Here is a 17,879-nt window from a genome sequence, read left to right as displayed (position 1 = left end):
ACCACATTATACCAATTTGGGGCAGAGATCAGGCAGAGAAGATTTATTAGTATGTCAAGTCTTGATGGGGAGTGATCAGTTGACTGACAGCTTCCCTCTGTCAGTCAAGTGAACCTCCTGCAGTTGTCTATAATAACAATAAAGCTCTGTCTTTGACTGTCTCTGTCTCTGACTCTGTCTCTGTCTCTGACTCTGTTTCTGCCTCTCCGCCTGCTCCTATCCCTCCTTTCTTCTCCCTCACATTTCCGTACTATGGGTCTTTCACCACCATTTATCATAATATCATAGATTTAGAGTTCAGAAGAGACTTCAGAAGTAATCTAGCTCAAACCCACCACTTTATAAATAGGTAAATTGAGGCCTATAGAGGTTAAGTGACTTACACAACATCACTCAGCCTAAGTAAGTGGCAGATTTAAGATTTGCACCTAGTTTTTCAGGCTCGAAGTTCCTCTATGGCACCATGCAGCCGTTAGCTCCTTTGCCATCCCTGTTTTAATTAGATAAATTGTCTGTTCCCCCTACCCTGCTTCCAAACTCCATAACACAATTAGGATCCAAGGTTCTTTATCATCCTCTGTTTCCCTGAAGCAAGATACCCTTTTTTTAGCTTGGCCAACCTAATTGTTTTTCTGTGATACTGGAATGAATTCAGTTTGCCCATTTGTAAATCATGTTGGCTAGAATGAATTGTATCTCTCATCAAAAGAAAAGAAAAGAAACTTTATTTTTTTCTATTGCATAAATACTGGTAAAATTAAAATATTTTTATACAGATTATATATTTACAATCATGTTTGGTTAGAGGAAACATCTGGTAAATATGGCAGTCAGTTTTCCTTTATACACTGAGACAGCAGTTTAATAACGGATAATTCATTAGTTAAATAAGTGGCATGCCAAGTTAATTTATATTAATATTTACAGTTTTGTACAAAGGTTTTTCATTTGACCACTCTGCTGACTTACTTCTTAATTAAAATGCCATGTCATGGAATAATGAACTGAAGTGATTGATTAGTATGTAATGAGAAATGGAAGCTAATGAGGATGAATGGGCAGAGACTGACCAACTGGAAACAAACAACAGTGACACAGAGAACAGAAAACACTAGACCCTAACAACGACATGGGCTTGGGATGGGTCTATCTGGGCTGCTGAGTTGAGACGAGTGTAATTGGTAAAAGTGAACAGTGATAGGTTGACTCTTGTGCAGTGTGAGTGAGGATAAGAGGCAGGGGCAGGACACAGTCCCTGTCAATCCAGTACCTTGGGAAATAACTCATGGCTATAGTCGGGTTCCATGGGGATGGAGAGGTATTTGTCAAGATCACTGTGTCCCCCTGCACTTGTACCTGACTCTCTTACCATGCTTTGTGTTCCATTTCCCCTGTAAGATCTTATCCTTTAGTAGATCCTTCGAAATTATTATATGGAAACTTCACTATAGCTCTGAGTCAGAAGAAGAAAGAAGCAGGGGGAAGTTTGCTTGGTGGCCACTGACAGGCCCCCTGAACCCAGTCTTCAGGGAGGAAAGGAAGACCATTTTCTGCTTTTTCTGGAGGAGCTAAGAGAAGCAAGTCTGCATGAGTTTACCAAAGGCTCCTGCTCCCCTCCCCTCTCCAGAAAAGGTCTGGGGCAACCACAGCTATTTCCTTAGGGGGCAAGCAATGCTCACAAACACTGATCAAGATGAGGATGTTGGAGATAAATGAATGGTAATGGTTTCTTCTACTTTTTCAGAGAGAGGAAAATTGGAGAAAACATGCCTTCTATTGGATTTGAATATGGGACAAAGAGATTATAGATTTTGGTGGTCTCACCCTTCTCACTTTTTCTCTTTGCTTCATATTTGCTTAGCTCTGTACTAGAAGACTAAAGAAGGCAAGCGTGTTTAGTGCGTTCTGAACCTAAGAGGGAATGTGGTCAAGTGAAAAAATAAAATCCACTGGTTCTTGAGTCAGAGGACATGGGTTCAAATCTTGTGTATAGTGCTTGCTACCCCTGTGACCTTGAATAAATTGGGCCTCAGCTCCTATAAAATGAGGTCTCTTTAAACTGTTTTCTCCCTCTAGACTTGTGATTCTGTAAGTTATGGTTGAGCCATATCCCTTCTGAGGTCTTTTCCCCTAATAAGCACTTTTTGACTGACTTCCTTTCCAACTCTGGATCCATGACCTATGAAGGTCTAAGGGACTCCAGACGTCATCTAGTTCACTTGCCAACATTCCAGCAAGGCTGTCTAGCTAGCCTAAGCTCATAATAATCTATTTTTTAAGGAGACCCAAGATGGAGGTCCTCACAGTCTCTTTGAAGTATCATGTATTGAAATGGCAAACCATTATCACATAGCTGGCAACTGTTCTCCATTCCTCAGAAAAGAGAAGAGGTTGGAAATTGTGTTCTTTTATGCCACTGCTTCCAGTTAAGCCCCTCTAAAATGAAGAAATGAACCTCCTTTACTGGAATGGAGTTTTTTGTTTTATTCTAATTCTGCAAGAATTTCAAGTCCTTTGTTTTGATAAGAGCTAGTAGAAAGGAAGGAGGGGGTGGGAAGAGGGAGGAGATCATCTTTCCTAGTTTCCCTAGCCCTTTAATTTGCAAATTGAAAGGAAAAAGGAAACAAAAGCCAGTCTTCAATTCTATCTCAAATCAGCAGATGGGATGGGAAAAGCCAAGGTTACTTATGGCTATGAGACAATAAACTTGACTAACAAGAAAAAAGCCAATCTGGATCTTTTTACCAGCTCAGCTGAGCTTCCTGGACATATTTACATCCTTGGTGGGAGGTAATGTACCAGGCCTTTGGAGGTTGAAAAAAAATCTGACCACTAATATAAGGCTTCCATGAATACACGAATGATTTTGATTTCATTGGCAACTACTGATGTGGGAAATCCTTCCACAAATACAGATACCAACATTTCTCTGACTTAGTATATACTGGATCATAGAATCAAAGGATAATGGAGTAATTAACTGGAAGCATCTTCAGAGACTGCTTAGTCCAACCAGCTTACCTTGGAGAGGAGAAAACTGAGGCCCAAGATTGCCCGAGGTCACACAAATAGTAAGTGATAGAGGTGAGATTTAAGCTCAGGTCCTGTGTCTCCAAGTTCAGAGCCCTCTCCACCATACCATACTGCCTCCCAGAAGTTCTAGGGGATTACCTGAGGTACACCAACACATAAAGCAACTTTCTTCGACTCACACAGCTTCAATATGTCAAAGATGACTTGAACTATGGTTTTCTTGACTTCAAAGATCAGTCCTTTGCCCATCATGCCACAATGCCCCTATCACTGCACATGTGATAGTGTCGTGGCAACCTTCTTCATATATGATACTGATTTTAGTTCATTCATGTAAAGAGTCTTGACACTATTAAGGACCTCACAGGATATCTAGCCCAAACCTTTCACTTTGCAGATAAGAAAACTGAGGCCCAGGGCTGGAGGTAGGGTATAAAAAGAGAGTCACTTAAAGTCAAATGACTAGCTTTTGATAAAGAGGGAACTAGACTCCACCTCTCCTGCCTCTGTGTCCTGTGCTGTTTTCATTTCACTACATTCATCAATCTCTTACCCATCCTTTCCTCTCCTGTCTGGGATGGACTTGAGTTATGCCAGAAGCTCCTGGAGCCCAGAGGACATGTCAGCATTTCTAACTCTTCAAGAAGAGCAAGTACCAGTCTCCTTCTTTTGGTATTTGCCAAGGCACATCAAAGTCTAACAGATAATTCAGTTCAGAACAATGGACAGCTCAGTGACCAAGGTGGTCTCTTGGGAAATGGACCACTTTATTCCAAGAGTAGGCTAGACCCACAGGGAAAATGCTCATATAATGTATATTGAGAGACTTTTTCCCCTTTCCCTTTTATTTCTTGGCCCAGGAACTGTGAAGTGTATTGTGTCTGGGTTTGGCATTTCCTGTGACATCCCATTCAGGGAAAAAACTTGCCATGTAGTGGGAGGATTGGCAGATTTCTTACCAAGGTGTCACTGCTTAGATTGGGTTGTTTCTGCTCCTACTTCTGAGTAGTTTTGTCAGCTAGTCCCTTGACCTTGCTCTGTTCCTAAAAGGGATATATTAATATTTCCAAACAGCATGAAGCTCAGATTACTAGACACTCTCTGAAGGAACAGGATATACAGTTTGGGCAGAGATCATCACGTTAGATCAGGGGTTTTTAACCTGTAATCCATGGATAGATTTCAGGGGATCCATGAACTTGGATGGGGGAAAACCCACATATTTATTTCAATATCATTGGTTTCTTTTGTAATCCCAAATACTTAATACTTTGCATTATTCTGAGAAGGGGTCTGACATAGGTTTCATTAGACTTACAAAGGATTTCATGACAAAAAGAAGTTAAGAACTTTGTTTCAGAGGGTACCTTGAATATCATTTTTGGAAAATGGATCTAGCAAATACCAGAAGAATTATAGCTGGTGTGTAGATTTTGATCTCACTAGCATAAGATTTCAGGCCAAATAAACTCAAGTTCCAGGAATCCAAAGGCACAGAAACTCTTGAATCCCTGACTTAATGGCTCAAACAGCCTTTCTCCACCCCAGGCAACTCTTGCACCCAAGGACTCTAGGTCAGTGTTGGGCCCTTCCCAGGACTAATTCACTTCCAAGTTGTAACATCTTACTCCCCCACTCACCCTTATTTGGATTAAGTTTTGAGCTAAGAAAGGCAGAATCCAACCCAAAGGATGACACAATGGAAAGAACACTGACTTGGTGTCAGGGGCCCAAAGTTTTAATTCTGGCTCTGCCATTTCTGACCTGCCTGCTTTTGGTCACAGCTTCTCCAGGATTTATCTGCAAAAGGAGGGAGATGAAGTAGATGCCTCTGGGGTTCTTTCCAGTTCTAAATCCATGATGGTATGACTCCTTAGGCTCTATGTTCTCTAGTCTTCTCCAATCTCCTTGGAAATCTTTGTGTTAGAAGATCTGTCTCCAGGCATCCTTTGCATGCAATGAGATATTTGGTTTCAAAAACCCAAATATCAACCTGAGTGTATGGCAGAAAATGGGGAGGGTGAGACAGAGAGATAGAAACAGAGAAACAGAAAGAGAGAGACAGAGACAGAGATGGAGAGAGACAAAGAGAGGAGGGAAAGGGAGAGGAAGAGGGAGGGAAAGAGAGAAGAGAGAAAAAGAAGAAAAGAGGGAGGAGAGGGAAAGAAAAGACAGGAGAGAGACAAGACAGAAACAGAAAAAGAGACAGAGATAGAAACAAAAAGAGAGAAAAGAAGAGAGAAGAGAGAGGGAGAGGGAAGAGAAACAGAGGGGGAGAGAGAAGACAAAGACAGAGAGAAGGAGGAAGAGGGAGAAAGAGGGAGGGAAGGAGAGAGAATAGAGGAGGGAAGAAGGAAAAAAAGAGACAGAGAGGAGAGGGGTAAGACAGAAACAGAAAAAGAGACAGAGAGAGAAGAAGAAGGAGAAGAGAGGAGAGAGGGGGAGAGGGAAAGAAAAACAGAGGGGAGGGAGAGAAGACAGAGACAGAGAGAGAGATAGAAACAGAGACAGAAGGAGGGAGAGGGAGAGAGGAGGGAAGGAGAGGGAAGAGAGAAAAATAAGACAGGAAAGAGAGGGAGAGGGAGAGACAGAGGAGAGAGATGGAGACAGAGGGATTATTGTGAATGGTTGGATGCAAACTGGGAGCTCTTGATAAATGCTGGGAAGCCCAAGATCATAAATTGTATTTGGTAGGAATATTAAATTAGAGGTACAGACCCCCTTCCATTGTTTTGCAGTAATGACTTCCAACCTTTGAAGTGCTTCTATGTTCTCCTGCAAATCCCTATGGCCTCAGTTTCTTTGTCCATACAATTAGGGTTTTGGACTAGATGGCCTCTAGTGTCCTTTCCAACTTTAGATCTATGGTCTTCTACTAGATGACCTGGAACATCCCTTCCTGCTCTATGTCTATGATTCTCTATTTTGGTGATACCCCTCTTCCTTCAATCCTAAAACACATTCTCTCCCTCATCAGCATGCCTCCAGATTAATTTTCCTGTTGTGTTTCCTGGATCCTTCCTAAGGTATCAGGAAATGCAGACTGGGGTGGGATCACATCTCCAGAGACTGCCTTGAATGTTGATGGTGGGAAGGGGTCCATCGGATGCCCAATGAGAGTGCTCCTTTGCTATGTCTTTCTCCTTTACCCTGCTCCATATTTACTCACTTCCTTCCTCAGCTACTTCCTCACCCACACACTCTCTCTCACTTACCTACTTACACCCTCACTCACTTACACATTTGCTCACTCACTCAGTAACTCAGTTATTTATTTACTGAAGTGACTTAAGGCAGCCAGGCACAGTATGCAAAGCCCCATCACTGCAGATTCCTGTCCTAAAAGCAGTGTAGCCAAAGGAAGCATGCAATGAAATTGAGCAGTCCTGACATTTAAATTGTCATGGAGATGGGGTCTTTAGGAGGCAACCCAAAACCTCTTTAATTTTAACATGACTTTAAATAATTTGAAAGTAAGACCTTGGCTGCTGAGTACGCTTTCTTCACTGTCCCTGAATCTTTCCCCTTATAGAATGACTGAAGGATGAGGCATTGTTGGGGAGTGGTATGAGAATGGGGAGAACCAGAGGATGAACCCCTGAAGCCTAGAATCTTGGGGCACAGTAAAGGTAGCTGATGAAGCCATTGAAGGCAATTCCCCTCCTTTTCCTTTAGGGAATTTTGACACCAATCTCTCACAGACAGATGGGAGCATTAGAGGACTTGGGTTTTCCCTTTGCCTCCCTCTTCCACTCACTACCTGTGCAACACAGGGTAAATCATTTAATCTGCCTGGGCCTCAGTTCTCTTCTATCCAAAATGACCTGGATGAATTCAATGGTCTCTAATGCCCTGTCCAGCTCTAAATCTATGATCCCACAGTCTTTAAGATCTCCAAGAAAGAATGCCCCCATTTACCTTCCTTGGTAGCAATTTCTAGCCTGTAACAGAGCTTAGTTTCAGCCTCACTTCCACTTTTCCTCCTGCAAACAGATGTTACCACATCCTCTTTGGAGAGGCATAGCATCCGTTCACTCTGAAGTCCTCAGTACAAGAGGAACAAAGTCCTTCCTCACATTATCAAAATTCCTTGAAATCTGGAGGACCTGGGTTCAGATCCTGCCTCTGGCACTTAGAGGTATGGTCAAATCATTTAATGTCTCTGAGTTTCTTCACCTGCAAAATGAGGATGATGATGCTTGAATAATTTTTGTGAGGTTTCAATGAACTTGTGTATTTAAAGCACTTTGCAAATGTCAGAGAACTATATACACTTGAGTTGCTATAAATATCCATATGATATATACATATCAGTTACTGTTATTATTCTGAGTCTTAGTCTATTTTTCTGGCCAAATGAAGGCATAGTGAGAGAGTACTCATTGCTCCATTGTACAGGGGGCCCCAGGAATAGATGTACCTTGGTAGCTTTGGATAAATGGCACAGAGCCAGGGTGGTGAGCAGGGGAATACAGGCAGCCCAGAAGGTGTATCTGCCCCAGGTGGCAAAGACTCGGGGAAACCTAGGACTTCCATCCCTGGAGAGCAGCCATCCCAATGTGACACCCCCTGAACTGGTCCACCTTGCCCACTCTGGGTGCCGAGGACCACAGTCCACAGATGGGTCAAGCTGGGAACCACTGAGAATGAAGCTCACTTTCATCTCTGACTCAGGTCTGGCATGCAAACTTAGTGCAAGATTCTTAGGGCAAAAGGTGAGTGTGTCATCTCACTGGGCTGCTGGTGACTCATCTCAAAGTTTGGTCCACTTAAGGGGAGGGGGGTGGAGTTGTGGAGGGGCAGAGGTGGCCCAAGTAGACTTGTCCTTTTACTTTTGAATGACTTTGAATGAGTGCAGACACAGGAAGGGAGACCATTTGTCATAAGGATGTGACAAAGAATAGTTAAGAACAGGTAAGAGAAGGAAAATTCTTCCCATGTACCATTCATGGGAGGCAGCAGCATAGGAGACAGACTGTTACATTTGGCATCCCAAGTCATCTGTTTAAACTGTGTCCCTTCCACTGAGTGACCCTGAGCAAGTCACTGTTATTTCCTTATTTCCTCATTGGTAAAATAAGCAGACTAGACTTAATGGGCCTTGGAGGTCCTTTCCATTTTTGGCTTGATGATCCTATGATGCCACCCACTTGCCTTTAGGCAAATAACTTTCTCTCCCTTGGCCTCAGTTTCCTCCTCTGTAACATGAGGCAGTTGGACTCCATGGCCTCCTTGGCCCCATCTGGCTCTAGTTTAAAGGCCTTATGATCTATTGCTTAGCAATACAGGAAGCTTGTCCGCCCTCTGCAGTTGACCTCACTGAAACTCCCGAAACAGGAGACACAGAATCAACCTATGGCTGAACCTCCAGCTACCTCACTCCACATTGCTGGCTCTTCAGGAGCTTCTCGACAGACAAGAAGAGGCTTTCTGTTTTAATGGAAGGAGTAAAAGCTTTGCTGCCCTCCAGACCACAGTTTGGCTTTGGAAGGCAGCTTAGGAAAGAGGCAGTGGGTGAAGGCCCCACTGGCAACAGCTGCCCTGTGCTAATGAACAAGTGTTACCATAGCACAGGGCAGCCTTGAGGGGAGGGTGGCTAGATAGACCCTCCGGTTCGAAGGGGGATGTTCTCCTGCCAGCAGAAGCTTTTTGGCAAGGGAGTCGGGTTGTGAGCCAGCAGGCCCCCAGCATTCCTTAAGAAAACATTCCATTATTTCTATGTGGCTTGGCAAGCTCTCGGTGGAGCTCGAGGGTTGCCATAGTGACATCTCTATTATACAGATGCTCTTTGTGGGATTTGCCATGCACTGCTCTTGACCCTGACATGGGATGCTCTGGAGCTGGGATGTTGGAGGGGTGAGGGGGCAGAGGTGGGAGACAAAGGTAACACCTAGAATCAAACATGACAGCTTCTTCTTAAGACAAGGGGATAAAAGGAGTTTTCCCCATACAATGGACAGAGCGCTAGCTCTGGCCTCAGAGGACCTAAGTTCATATTTTGTTTCTGACACTAGCTATGTGACCTTGGGTAAGTCATTTAATTTCCCTAGTCCTCAGCTTCTTCATCAGTAAAATGTGAGTCTCTTCAATTTGTAGACCTAGAAACCCATAATCTCTTTTCATTTCCCAAGTTTTTCTTCTAAATACTTCCCTCCTTCCCCTATCTCTAGCTTTCCCACCATCCTTTATGGTAGCCTCATTAGCACCCGTTCTGACAGAAAGGATTTATCTGTACGCTCTGTTTGCCATTGATCTCCCCTGGGCCCATGAAACTGCTGCAGAGTTACTAGAGACTCATGGAATACCACACAGAAAAGGGACCTGAAGAAGTCAGCTAGTCCAGGGACTCAGAGGTGCCCATAAGCTTGGATGGGAAAAAAATTCTATCTTTATTTTCACTAGCTTCTAATTGAAATTTAGCATTTCCTTTGAGTATGAATGCAGGTAACAAACATTCTCCTGAGAGGTGATCCATAAAAGGGGTCCACCAGATGCCAAAGGTGGACCCCTATGACAAAGAGGTTAAGAACATCTGACCTTGTCAAGTTTCCTTCTGTTCCTTATTTGACAGCAAAAGAAATGGAGAGCCAGATAGAAGTGATTTGCCTATATGACCAATAAGTAGGAAACCTTCAGGATACTGAGGCCAGTGCTTCTGGGGATGGCTGGATGGCTTGTAGTTAGGGATCTCTTCCCTCAGCCTTCCTCACCAAGCTACAGGCAGCTGGTTTTCTAGCATAATGGTCCACTCTGTACAGTCAATTTGGGGGACTAAAGAGACAAGAAGTGAATAACTATAACATAGTAAGAAAGGCTCTGTGCATTGAGTCAGACTCAGAGCCAAGTCCCAGCTTGGCTGCCTACTATCTCTATGACCTTGGACAAGTGACTTCTACTCTCCCGGTCTCCACTTCCTCCTCTATCAGGCTAAAGTATGGATCAAATGATCTCCAAGGTCTCTCTTGGCTTTGAATTCCATGGTCTATTTCTCAGTCCTTTATGTGTTAAGCATCTCAGTCAGGTTATGGTCAGGAGACCCAGGCACAGTGTTTGGGAGATGGAGAAGAGGTCCCAGAGAGGCCAGATTTCTTCCATCTAAGAAAACACCCAAGAGAGGGGGCCAGGAAGGCTAGGATGTCAATATTCTAGGCCAGCCTTACAAGGAAGCAACAAATGCTTCCCAGACCAAGCCAGGGAATCAAGCCCACAAAATCAGCTCCCCCCTGCCCAACCCCTCACCACTAAAGAAAAGCCAGGAAATAGCTCAATGAGAGGCCATCAGTGTGGGGCTGCTTTCCAAAATTTGAATTGTGCCTTGGACACCACTAAGTGGGTTAATAAGTGGTGTCAGGACTGGTAGTTGAGATTCCAGGCCCCTAGGCATAGCTTTACCGGATGATAGCCCTCCTCCTTTCTGACCTCCTTCCTTTCTCCCTCCCTACCCTACCTCCCTACCAACACAGACAGGGGCATCAGTGTTCTTGGCTTTTGCCCCTTCATGGCATTCTGGTGCTTTCTGGTCCTTGGGCCCAGAAGAGATCTGTATGGTTCCTTGGGCAAATCATTTCTTCTCTATACCTAAGTCTGAAAAATCTGAAAAATGAGAGGTCTAACTAAGGTCACTTCCTCAGTCTAAATCTAGGACTCAGTTGTAGACATCTTCCTTGGGGTCTGCACCCCAACAGCCAATTTCTCCTGCCTAAAGACCCCATCGGATCTGATTTAGTTGGCTCTGAGATGAACATTAGAGGGGTGGGGAGGGAGGAAGTGTGAGAGAGAAAAGAGCCACCCTGCCCCTAATGACAGACAGTAAGCATCCCCTGGGCTGGAATGGGTTCTAGGAGATAACATTTCTGGCTCAGTCTCCTAACACAGAGGATGATCCCACATCTGGCATAATAGTCACACCTGGAGATATTTTCCTTGCCTTTTCTTTCATTGTGGAAGGCAAGGGTCCTTTTAGAATCAGCAGTAAGGGATCAGTCCTTGACAATGTTCGACACACTGCCCTGACTGTCTTTGAGGAGTGAGGAATAGCTGCCTTATAAGTCTAGTACCATTGCTATTGAAACAAACTGTCAGGTCTTCTGTATTAAAATTCTATAATCTGGATGATTTCTGGCTTGGGCTTCTGGTACCAGGGGTACTGAGGCAGGGGGTCTAGCCAAGGAGGGGAGGCAGCATGGTTTTCCTTTCAATTGCCCTTCCATGCTGTCTGCTTCCCCTATCATTGGAGTACTGACTTCTCTCCAATGGAGAAAATGGGGACCCTGCTGGGGCTAGGCTTCCAAGGGTCCCCCCAAAGTGCTTCCTTTGAAGTGACAAACCAGGAAAGAAGCAAAAGAAACCTATTTGTGTTCTCTAAAGCACTTTCCATGTATTTTTATTCAGTACTAGGATCCAGTACCACTTCAGAAGGAAAGAAAGGTCACTCCGTAGAAAAGGGCATTTATCCAGGGGGAGTAAACCCAGGCAAGGCACCAAATCTTGGCTCTGGCATTCATTAGGGGTTTGGCCCTGAAGAAGTCATTTCCTTACTCAGTTTTCTCCCATGCAAAAGGAGGGGTTCATAGTAGATAATATTAGTGATCCCTTCTGGCTCGGAGGAATCCCTGAATTGAAATTCAAGTTAATGCAGAGCTTTCTTCCTCCACCCCAGCCTCCATCTTGAAGACCTAGGCAGGTACCATTCACTCTGAACCTCTGTCTGCATGCATGGGGGAGCACTAGTCACCAAACACTTCTTTCCTTAGAGTGGATGTCAGTGGGTGCATAGAATCAAGGTACTATCATTTGGGTTTGGGGGCAGTGACCTGGGGTCACAAGTCACTTAATCTCTCTGGGTTTTCATTCCTCAACTGCAAAGTGAGGGAGTTGGATTTCATGGCTGCTCAAGCCCTTGAAGCTGTGCCTCTCAGAATGTTAGAAGTGGAAGGATTCTCACAGGTAGCTTAGTCTCCTAGCTATGCTGGCACAAAAATGGGCCCAGAGAGGGAATGTGATTTGGCTGACATCACACAGAAAGTCAAAAGTAAAACTGTCAACAAGATCCTAAACTCTGACTTCATGGGGGTTTCAGGAGGAGATTCCCTGATCCCTGGACCCACCTGTGGGTTCCAGAAGCTCACATCTGCCTCCTAGCCTACTTCCACTGTCAGTCACAGAGAAAGTTTTTTTTAACACCCATATTTCTGCATAGTGTGAAGATTCTCACTTTTCTATGGCAGGAAGATTCCACAGCTGAGTTGACCCATCTTATGCACAGACAAGTAACTGTGGTGACTGGGGAAGAGGAGTGACAAAAGCTTGGAGTGGGGACAGATTGAAGGGTGGGGGTGTCTTGGGATGGAGGGAGGAGAGGGAAGGAAGGAACATGGCTAGAGATCTGGACAGAACACTCCATGAAGATAAAGCAGTCTCCTAAACTTAACTAGGTGAGTATTCAGTCACCTCAAAATAAGAAGTAGAGAAAAGTAACAAGCAAGAAAAAGCTTTTGGATTTAGGATGTAGATGAGAATGCACCCAGAAAAACCCCATGACAGAATTTAATGAAGTATTTCTGAGCTCCCAACCAAGCTTGGAAAAGTACAACGAGAATTGTTACAGAGAAATGTTACAGTTGATGAGAATTCACTAATCAGACTACGCAAAACGAGAATTAATTGTAATGGACTGATACGGCACCTTGGAAAAGAGACTAAATTACAGTTTTTAAGATTGCATTGAAAACAGGTCATTTTGTTCCCCTCTTTACCACCACCACCACCACCACCACCACCATCACCACCATGCATGCAAAAGTAAATTACCTGTCTTGTTTGCTAAGCTCATTAAAATCTCTTCCGTGAAAATGAGTCAATCGCAGAATCTGAATGTCAGGAGATGTTATGTAAAATATAGTAGTTTGATCTTTCCATCTCAGTCACTTTGGCTTAAAATGTTCAGTTGGGCTGATTTTACCCTGAGCCCACACACTGATGGAACCTGACAGGGAAGGGGGAAGAATGACTGACGGAGAAAAGGGAAAGATGTTCCTCCAGGAGAGTGTCACCTACAGAGTAGATCTGGCAGAAAGATTTGCTCATTCTTTATCTCTATCACCAAAGATAACACGTAGTTGGAGGGCTTGAAACATTCCATCCCCATCAACCCCAGTTAAAAAAATAACAATAATAATATAATTATAGTTATAATAATTGCATTGCTAATGGACTGATTTGTAGCAGAAATAAAAAAAATTTAGAATGGACAATGGCACGGTTAGGCACATACATAAGGAAGCCAAATATATCTATATACATATACACATATATTTCCCTTCTCTCTCTAATGGCTGCACAGGAGGCAAGTTTGGGAAAAAAGGCTCTATGCAGATTCCAAGATGCTGGTGCATAAAAGGAGCTTCCCCTATCTGTGCTGGGGACAGAAAGAAAACTGCAAATGGAGACCCAAAGCCTTCCTCCCCAGTCCTCAATTCTGCCAACAAAAGTCCTGTGTCCAAGGCAGTTTAAAAAAAAAAAAAAGAAGTAGGAAGAGCACACAAACACACACGCACACCGAAGAGGTGTGGTACCACTTGAAAACCATCACCCTGTACAATGGCTTTGCCCTTGTGCCACAGGGGCTCCATTGGGGGTGGACGGAGGAAGCTGAGGGGAATGAAATGGTGGCCTTCTTTGCAGATACACCAAAGTCAGCTTCTGTGGAGCCAAAATAGGCCCACCCCCCCGGAAGAGTCTGCCGTTGGCCAAGCTTTGGGTTGGATGCATGGAGTTGGCCAGTAGTAACTGCAGCTTGTGCTCCGTCTCTGATGTCTCTCTCTCTCTGTCCGACTCCCAGCATAGACCACCACATGTCAGTCCCAGATGGAAATGAAGCTTCTCCTCAAAGTTCCTATTGATGGCTGAAGCAAGAATTCAGAACTCCCCGGGTTTTTATTTTATTTTTTTAAATTTTATTGCATTAGGAAACAAAACTATTAAAGCATTGAAGACAGCCCTTTGGTGTCCCTGACAAGAAGATGGAGCTGGTTCTCAAGACGGGTCGTCCTGCCGGCCTCGGGTTCCCCGAAAGCGTCTTGTTGTCCACCTCGTTCCCTTTCCGGTTTCATGGAGGAAAAAAGTCTGCCCACCGGGCATGCACATGCATGGCGAGTTTGGTTCACAGTGTCGGGTGAAAGACTACTTACTACTCCATGCCGCTGCGGAGGATCTGATTGGCCGCGATCAACATGACACTGATGATGAAGGCCATGGCAAAGGCGCATATTAAGCTCTTCCGGACGCAGGTCTGTCTGTTCTGCTTTTGGGAATGCACTGGGGGAAGGGGAGGGGAGAGAAACAAGGAAGACATGGAGAAGGAGAGAGAAAGGGCAGAGTGAGAAAGGGTGCACCACCTTCTGGATTACATTTCATTCAACCAACACTGATTAAATGCCTGCTGTGTAGGAGGCATGAGGCTAGGCATGTGCGACACAAAGACAAAAAAAGAGAAATAGTTCCTGCTGTCAGAGAGATTACATTCCTCTATGGTAAAGTTTCTTAACTAGGAGGCTGTAAATGTATTTTTAAAAAGTATTTTGATAAGGGAATTTCAATGTACTTATATTACTAATATATTTCAATATGACTTCCTTTGTAATACTATATATTTTAAAACAGGTTAAGAATGTTTCACCAGACTGCCAAAGGAGTCCATGACACAAAAATGGCTAAGAACACCTGTTCTAGAGTGATACACCTGTGTGACCCTGATGGAATCCCTCAACCAGGCTGTGCCTGTACTTCTGAATTTATAGAATGAGGTGGGGCAGCTATGTGGAGGAGGGGAGACAGAACCAGTGCAAGAGTCAGGAGGACCTGAGTTCAAATGTCACCTCAGACACTTGACACTCACTAGTTTTGTGACCTTGGGCAAGTCACTTAACCCTAATTGCCTCATCCTGGGTCATCTCCAATCATCCTGATGAATACCTGGTCACTGAATTCAGATGGCTCTGGAGGAGAAGTGAGGCTGGTGACCCTGCACAGCCCTCCCTCACTCAGAACAAAGTCAAGTGCAAGTTATGTCATCATTTCTCTGACGACATGGTCTTCGGCAACGAAGGATGAACACACACAATACAATGAGGTTGATTTAGAGGTGCCTTATGGTTCTAAACACATGATCCTTTGGTGCCTCTCAGAGGCAGTATGGTGAAGTGGACAGAGAGTCAACTTTGATGCTAAGAGGACCTGGGTTCCTGTCTTACTTCTGACACCTGCCTGCATGACCCTGGGCAAATTGTTTAAATTCTTAATTTCTTCTAATTAAATTCCTAATGCTTTACGAAACTTCTAAGACTCTAGGTTGTGGAGATGGGGTCAATGGGCACTTGAGAGAGGGAGTTTCCTCACCTGAGAGTTTCTTAAACCCATGAGATCACAGAGGCAGTCCCCTATTCCATGATCCTACATGAATAAATAAGGAAGGAGATTATGGATCATTTCAGAACTGATCACTGCTAGGATTGCTCAGTGTAGAGACCCCGAGTCAAATCTTGAAAGGAGTTAAGGATTCTAAGAAGTGGTGGTCAAAAGTGCTTTGTTGGCATGAAGGACAGATTGGGCAAAGGCACAGGAGTGGGAGAAGGTAGATTATGAATAGTAGATGATAGATAGGAGAAGAACATGTAGGTTAGTTTTGTTAGAACATGAAGAGGAATCGTATGGTCTGGCAAGGTAAATAGGAGCCAGATCCTGGAAACCTTTAAAAGTCAAATGAGGACTTCTCATTTCATCCTAGAGGCACTGGGAGCCACTGAAGGTTTGTGAGCAAGGGAGAGCAAAGGAGCTCCCTCTCAAAATGCAGGTCAGCACCTGCTCTGCACCTCAGATGCTTAGAAGGGGGCCTGGTGTATTGGCAGGTTAAATGATTTGACAAAGGTCACAGCGGCTGTATGGAATGGGTAGAACCCATATATTCAGAATATTGATTTGGTCACTATCTGGAGGACAGATGTGAATAAGTCAAAGTTGAATCATGAAGAATGATGACTAGTCAGGTGAGGTCAACATGTATTTATGGATTCTCTGCTGTTCTGTCAGGTCAGCTCGGAGCATCACTGACTTGGGGCAAAGTCATTGCAAAACCATCAGAGAAAAGAATTGATATAATGTGATCTTCAGGATAAATTATTATAGTTAGAAATCCTATAAACTAAGACCCTTGAGTTAGAATGGTCATAGGTTCATAGATGAGGGGCCGAAAGGGACCTTAGAGACCATGTGGTTCAATCCTTTTATTTTACATGTGAGAAAACTGAGTCACAGAGAAGTTAAGTGACTTGCAAATGGTCACTTAGCTATTAAGTAGCTGAGGTGGGATTCTAACCAAGCCCTTTGAATCCAAGTCCAGCAACATTTCTAGAAAAACACTGCTTGGTATCCAGATGGTACAGTTACTACAGAACAGAATTAGACCAAGTTTCCAAGCATGATGATATATCATGTTCTGGACACTTTCATAAAAGAACTATTTGGTTGACATATCACCATGTCCATTTAACTCTAAAGACATTTCTGCTGTGAGTTTCTTGGTAAACAGAACTAAAGAGGGACCCCAAAAGTTATGTAAGTAGCTATGCTATGATAGACACTAAGTGATCAATCTTTTGTTGAAATTGATATTGTATCCATTCATCTAGCCTGCTTGTCTTTTTTCTTCCCTCCTTCCTCTATTCCTTCTTGTCTTCTTTCTCCTTCCTTCCTTCCTTTCCTCCTTCCATCCTTTCCTCCTTCCTTTTTTCTTTCCTGCCTTCTCTTCTATTTTTTTCCTTCCTACCCAAGCCCATATTACTGGATGTTTCATAATTCACAGTGTGTGGAGGCAGCATGTTCTCAGAAGAGAGAATGTTGGACTTAGAGTCAGGAAGCTCCAAGTTCAAATCCTGCTTCAGGCCTTCCCTCTAACTCTGTGACCCTGGGCAAGTCACTTAAACTGCTCTCAGCTTCCATTTCCTCATTTGTGAAATGAAGACAATATAGCACCTCCCTCACAGGTGAAGATCACAGGAGAGAATATGTATAAAGCACTTTGTACACTTTGAAGGGTGATATAAGAAAAATGAGCGTTTTTGTAGCACCTTAAATTTGCTAAGTACTTTACATATGTTTTCCATTCGATCCTCACCACTTCTCTGGAAGTAGATGGTATTCCCATTTTCACATTAGGAAACCAAGGCACACAAGTCCAGTGACTTGCCCAGAGTCTTAGGGCTGGTCAGTGAGCATCTCAGGCAAGACTGGAACTCGGTCTTCCTGTTTCCAAGTCCAGCATGCCACCCACGGAGAGACTATTATTAATGCCTAGAAAGGACCTTAAAGACCAGTTAGCCACACTACTTTATTTTACAGAGGAGGAAATTAAAGTCCACAGAGGTCAACACAATTTATTAGACACCTACTGTATATCAGGCACTACTAACTTTGGGGGATACAAAAACAAACCAAAGCAAAACAAAAGAAAACAGTCTCTGCTGCTGAAGATCTTATGTTTGATCAGAGGAGACAATGTGAATATATGTATGTAAGCATGTATACATACGCATATGTATGTATATATATGCATATGTAGATATGGATCAAGGTGACACAAAGGGTAAGGATCAGAGCTGAGATTATGAACCCAGATCTTCTGACTCAAAGTTCAGTGTCCTTTACATGGTATCACTGGCGGAAGGGAGAATATAGTATAGGTATAATGTGTACTTCCAAGTTCAGTTGAAAGGAGGATTAGTTGGTGAAAAAATTGAGATTTTTAGCCAACAAACAACCCCAAAATAGTAACTGATGACATGTGGGCAAAT

The 17,879-nt window shown here is 43.7% G+C and overlaps 1 protein-coding gene across 2 annotated transcripts in view; it reads right to left on the bottom strand.

The window, feature by feature from the left end:
- Nucleotides 1–704: 704 nt before the first annotated feature.
- Nucleotides 705–17,879, bottom strand: part of CALN1 (calneuron 1) — a 483,181-nt gene continuing 466,006 nt past the window's right edge. For both annotated transcript variants that reach the window (XM_072640114.1, XM_072640113.1), the window contains one exon: nucleotides 705–14,349. In XM_072640114.1, the coding sequence (XP_072496215.1) occupies nucleotides 14,222–14,349 (128 nt within the window). In that variant the 3' untranslated portion in view covers nucleotides 705–14,221. The remainder of the gene's footprint in view (nucleotides 14,350–17,879) is intronic.

Source organism: Notamacropus eugenii, chromosome 2 (genome assembly GCF_028372415.1).
Source record: "Notamacropus eugenii isolate mMacEug1 chromosome 2, mMacEug1.pri_v2, whole genome shotgun sequence".
In the NCBI taxonomy this organism is placed as follows: Eukaryota; Metazoa; Chordata; class Mammalia; order Diprotodontia; family Macropodidae; genus Notamacropus; species Notamacropus eugenii.
Note: the sequence above shows the minus strand (reverse complement) of the source record. Positions and strands in the feature narration are given on the sequence as shown.